Below are 5675 nucleotides of genomic sequence, written 5' to 3' on the forward strand. Positions count from 1 at the left end.
CCACCCCCGCCCCGCCGGCCCAGCCCACCCAGGCAGGGCCCTGTGAGCAGCGGGCGCCGGGAGTGCTACTTTGACACCGCGGCTCCGGATGCCTGTGACAACATCCTGGCCCGGAACGTGACGTGGCAGGAGTGCTGCTGCACTGTGGGTGAGGGCTGGGGCAGCGGCTGCCGCATCCAGCAGTGCCCGAGCACCGAGACAGGTGGGCATGGGCCTCGGGGTGCACGCAGGGCTGAGGGTTTGGGTAGAAATAGGTGGACATGGGACTGGGCTGGGACAAGGGGACACACTTGGACAAGGGGCAGAGGTGCTGGTATTGCATGGGCAAGGGTGACTTGCCAGCCAGGTGGGCATCAGGCTGAGAGGTGGATACAAATAGGCACAGGGGCTGAAGTCTTGGGCAGTGAAGGGCAGGCATGGGGCAAGAGTAAGCACTGAGGCAAGTGGGCACAAGCAGGCCCAAGGCAGGGGCTAGGGCCAGGGTGTGGGGGCTCAGCCTTGTCTCTGTGTGCAGCTGAGTACCAGTCATTGTGCCCCCATGGCCGGGGCTACCTGGCGCCCAGCGGAGATCTGAGTCTCAGGAGAGGTAAGGCCCACCCACCCTCAGCCTCCAGCCCAGCTCTGTCTCACCCTGTCTCTGTTTTCTTCATCTCTATCTCTCATCCTGTTTCTCTGTCTTTCCCCTTCCCACCCCTACCTTCTGACTCAATCTCTGGGTCTTTGTCACCATCTCTTCCTCCTTCTCTTTCCTGATCCTGCCCTGCAGCCACACACTCCCCTCCCCCGATCCAGCCCATCCCACAACCTGGCCCTCCCCCATCTCTGGTGAGGCGCGTGCCTCTGATCATCTTTCCCGCAGACGTGGACGAGTGCCAGCTCTTCCGAGATCAGGTGTGCAAGAGCGGCGTGTGCGTGAACACAGCCCCAGGCTACTCGTGTTACTGCAGCAACGGCTACTACTATCACGCCCAGCGACTGGAGTGCATCGGTAAGAGTCCCCCACCTCCACCATCACCCCCACCCTCGCCTGGGACTCTTTCCAACCCTTGGTCACGCCAGCGCCTCTCTGGAATGTGACCACCACCAGCAGGAAGTCGTTCCTGAAGTCTAGACTCCATTTATCAGATTGTCAATGCACTGGGGAAAGGGCAAAAGGGGAGGAGGCTACTTCTTAATCACTCCCTCCATGCATCCCTAGATAATGACGAGTGCGCGGACGAGGAGCCAGCTTGTGAGGGCGGCCGCTGCGTCAACACTATCGGCTCTTATCACTGCACGTGCGAGCCCCCACTTGTGCTGGACGGCTCGCGGCGCCGCTGCGTCTCTAACGAGAGCCAGAGCCTTGGTGAAGTCTTCCCGCGCCCCGCCCGGTCGATTATCAGTCCCGCCCACGCCGTCCAGCCCCTTTTAACCTCAGCTCAGCCTCCTGTCTACACCCAGGCCACGCCCCTCGCGCGTGGCTCGGCCACGCCCCTTAACGCTCCATTTAGCCTCTGGTCTTGGCTTTTGGCTCTCAGAACTGGAGGCCAGCTGGCGTGGTTAAAGACTAAGGTTTCAGAGGAACCTCCCTGCCACTTGCTGGTCCGGTGTACACAAGCACGTTTGCTTATTCCCTTTTGGACCCCCACAGCTTGTTTTCAGCATACTGGGTAGATTGGCAGTAGCCCCTCTCTTAGAGGGTGGTTCTAAAGAATTCTGTTTTCAAGAACAGAAGGAGGACCTGGTTTCACTAAGTGCTAAAAGCATGCTTTCTGTTATTTCCCTGTGTGTCTCTCTTTGCACCTCTCTATGAGTTTCTGTCTTTAGGCTTTTCTCTAACTTTCTGACCCTCTCTGCATCTGTCTTCGCTTTTAAGTCTTTCTCTCTGCACCTTTGCTTTCCTGTGTTTCACTGAATCTCTGACTCTTTTGATATGTTTGTCTTTATTTTTTGGGGTCCTTTCTTTTTGCCCATTGACACAAACTCTCTTGCTTACTGTTCCTACAACATCCTTCCACACTCTAAGACGTCATTCAAACAACAATGCTCAGAGAGGAAAAGCAACTGCCCTGGGGTCACAGAGCCTTCCAGAGGCCAGGCTTGGATAGATTCCTCCTCTCCAGACCCTAGCTCCCTCCTATTTGATAATTTCGTGCCAGGCCAAGCCCTGTACTCACCTGGAGCTACTTCAGAGGACTTCCGGAAGCCACATCACAGCTGATGTGAAGGGCTGAATGATAGGGAGGGGCTGGCTGGGCTGAAGGAGATTGAGCAATTTGGGAGGACTTGAGTGTCTTCTTCCTGCCTTGATGCATGCTGTCTCTGCCCTCAGATGACAATCTGGGAGTGTGCTGGCAGGAAGTGGGGGCTGACCTTGTGTGCAGTCGCCCTCGGCTGGATCGCCAGGCCACCTACACAGAATGCTGCTGCCTCTATGGCGAGGCCTGGGGCATGGACTGTGCCCTCTGCCCCGCACAGGACTCAGGTACCACCACCTGCCTGGGCCACACTCAGAGACTCTGCCCCTCAGGCACCAAATCCAGTCCTCAAACTCCCAGTCTTAGACCCCAAGATCCCCCCAAACTCAGCCCCTCAGACCCCTATGTCCCAGCCCATTCCTAAATCTTGGTTTCTTAGGCCCCAAGTCACAACCCAAAGACCTCCAAGCCTCAACCACAGAAAACCCAAGGCCTGACTTAGCAGGTGTCATAGTTTCAGTCCCATAGGGCCCTGAGGTCTGGGCTCTCAGACTCTCAACCCCTGGTCTCTGGTACCCCAAACAAAACAGCCCATGAGACCCCTCCCCCAAAGCCTGGACCTTTAGAAGTCAAATGCCAGTTGCCAGATCCTGCCATCCTGGCCCCCAGACTCTGGTCATAGCTCACAAACCTCCAAGTTCCACTGGCTTGGATATTCACATCCAAGTGCCTAAAAGGCCAGCCCACAGCAACAGAGATCCCCCTTGCCTTGTCTCTTAAAAGCCCAGAGTCCCCTATTTCTCAGCCCTTGGGAAACCAGTGCCAGCCCCAGGTCCTTGGTCCTCTGACTTCCAGGTCCCATGGCTCAGATCCACTCCCATGCATCCTGATCCCTCAGGTCCCTGATACTTCCCAGTCCTAAAACACCTCCATCCCACCTTCATAGGCCCGTAGCGCCAGATCTCATGGGTCCACAAATTCCATCACTTGAATCCTGACTTCTAGCTGTAGTCCTCAGTACTCCTACCTCAGTGCCTTGGAATCCCGGTCTCAGTCCTCAGACCTCAGTCCTGGCTCCAGAACCCCTGATCCCAACCCTTAAACCCCAACCCGCTCCTTTGACACCCCTCTAATGCCTCAGCCCAAGCCCCTCCCACCCTCTCCTCCAGGCTCCTCTTCCCTCAGGGGGGATATACATAGCAGATGTCGGGGAAGCCCAGCTGATTGTTAGGCTTGGCTCCTATTTGCAGATGACTTTGAGGCCCTGTGCAACGTGCTGCGCCCCCCTGCATATGGACCCCCACGGCCAGGTGGCTTTGGACTCCCCTACGAGTATGGCCCAGACCTAGGTCCACCTTACCAGGGCCTTCCCTATGGGCCTGAGTTGTACCCACCACCCGTCCTACCGTATGACCCCTACCCACCGCCACCTGGGCCCTTCGCCCGACGGGAGGCCCCCTACGGGACGCCACCCTTTGACATGCCGGACTTTGAGGACGATGGTGGCCCCTACGGTGAATCTGAGGCTCCTGCTCCATCCGGCCCGGGCACCCGCTGGCGCTACCGGTCCCGTGACACCCGTGGCTCCTTCCCAGAGCCTGAGGAGTCACCTGAAGGTGGAAGCTATGCTGGTGAGTACTGAGGCCTGAGTGATGAGCGCTAAGATGAGGACCAAGTTGTACAGAGATGGCACTAGGAGAAGGGAAGGCGGGAGGGATGGGGAGAGCCAGAGATAGAAACAAAGAGAAGTCGGGGGGAGACAGACTCAGAGAGACAGGAAAACAGAGATATTGTTGGAGAGAGCGACGGAGAGCAGAGATGAAGAGGAAAACAGAGCCATCTCGGTAGATGAACCGAGAAAACGATGAGGACAGAGGGAAAAGCTAGAGAGAACAGAGCAACGCAGTAAACATCCTGGCCCCACAGCGCCGCCCACAGCCCTGGAGCGGGATGGACAGTTTAGAAGGGGACCCAGGGAATCAGGACAGGGCCCCACTCGAACCCCGGAATCCCCACACTCTCCGCAGGCGCCCAGGCTGGGCGCTACGAGGGACTGGAGGCGGAGGAGTGTGGGATCCTGGATGGCTGCGCCCACGGCCGCTGCGTGCGCGTCCCCGAGGGCTTCACCTGCGACTGCTTCGACGGCTACCGCCTGGACATGACTCGCATGTCCTGCGTTGGTGAGGCGGTGGGCCAGGGCCAGCATCGAGGGGTTGGAGATAGGGTGGAAAACCTTTACTAGCGGTGGGTAATCAGGGTCGTCAGGGAGACCGGCCAAACGGCTAGGCAGGGGAACAGAAAAAAATTCTTGCTCAGGGATGGGGCATGCCTGCAGGAGAGGTCAGGTTGTGAGGAAAGCCAGGTTGTGACCACAACACCAGGGCTGGGCTTGAAGCTGGATGGAGAGAATAGAATCCTGCAGACGTGATTGTTAAGGACTCCCAGAGCTATTTTGAGCGATTTGCTTGACTTCTTTGAAGAACCTTCAGTCTTCCCATCTGTAAAATGGGAATATGCATCATGTCTGCCTGGTTTAGACAGCAGGAAAGCGGAGTGGTTACAAGCCAGGACTCTGGGGCAGTTGGATAGACCTCAGGCTCTGTCCACCAGCGTGATATGTGATCTTGGACAGGTCACTGTCCCTTGCTCAGTTTTTCTCATCTGAAAAATGAGCATATCTTACAGAACCCATTTCACAGAGCCGAGAACATCGATTTGCAATGACAGTGAGGCCTTTGTGTAAACCAAAGCTCAGCGAAGAGAACTGACTTCCCGAACGACTCAGAACTAAGAAACAGCAGGGGGCTGGGCACTCAGAGTCTTTGCCAGCTAGTCTGAGAACTTCCTGGGCTTTTTGTGTGACACTGGGCAAGGGGCTTCCCCATGCTGAGGCTCAGTTTGCCCAGTACCTACCTCATTGGGTTATTAGGAGGATAGTTAATACAGGTAATATGCTCAAAACAATGTCTGGCACAACAAGCATTTGTGGGTGTTGACACCATCATCAGTATTGTTTTCCTAGCAAAACCCTAGTGCCCTAGGGGGCTACCATATCCATCTCACAGAACACAAAGCTGAAGCGCAGAGAGGTTAAGTCACCTGTCCAGCTCACACAGCCAACAGTCTCCACTCCGACAGGAGACTCAGCATCCACAATCCTCAGGGGCCAGGGAGGCGGGCACCTGAGTCCCCAGCCCTGAATAGCACTCCTGGTATCTCCTCTCCCCAGACATCAACGAGTGTGACGAGGCCGAGGCGGCCGCCCCGCTCTGTGTCAACGCGCGCTGCGTCAACACTGATGGCTCGTTCCGCTGTATCTGCCGCCCAGGATTCGCACCCTCACACGAGCCGCATCACTGCACGCCCGCCAGACCCCGGGCCTGAGTCCCCAGCAGCCCTGGGCCGCCCACTCCGCGCCTGCGCACGCGGGGTCCCTGCTGCGCAACCCTGCCACCCACCCGCTTGCGCGCATGCGCACAGCGATGCCGCACCCGGCGG

The 5675-nt window shown here is 57.3% G+C and overlaps 1 protein-coding gene across 1 annotated transcript in view; it reads left to right on the top strand.

The window, feature by feature from the left end:
• Positions 1 to 5669, top strand: part of LTBP4 (latent transforming growth factor beta binding protein 4) — a 27411-nt gene extending 21742 nt beyond the window's left edge. Inside the window, exons 27-34 of the mRNA XM_010849332.1 lie at positions 1 to 202; positions 515 to 586; positions 860 to 988; positions 1199 to 1345; positions 2312 to 2464; positions 3428 to 3808; positions 4205 to 4357; positions 5407 to 5669. The exon at positions 1 to 202 is cut by the window's left edge and continues 7 nt beyond it. Coding sequence (XP_010847634.1) covers positions 1 to 202; positions 515 to 586; positions 860 to 988; positions 1199 to 1345; positions 2312 to 2464; positions 3428 to 3808; positions 4205 to 4357; positions 5407 to 5561 — 1392 coding nt within the window. The 3' untranslated portion in view covers positions 5562 to 5669. The remainder of the gene's footprint in view (positions 203 to 514; positions 587 to 859; positions 989 to 1198; positions 1346 to 2311; positions 2465 to 3427; positions 3809 to 4204; positions 4358 to 5406) is intronic.
• The last annotated feature ends 6 nt before the right edge of the window (positions 5670 to 5675 follow it).

This window comes from Bison bison, unplaced genomic scaffold (assembly GCF_000754665.1).
Source record: "Bison bison bison isolate TAMUID 2011002044 unplaced genomic scaffold, Bison_UMD1.0 scf7180017864280, whole genome shotgun sequence".
Taxonomy (NCBI): Eukaryota; Metazoa; Chordata; class Mammalia; order Artiodactyla; family Bovidae; genus Bison; species Bison bison.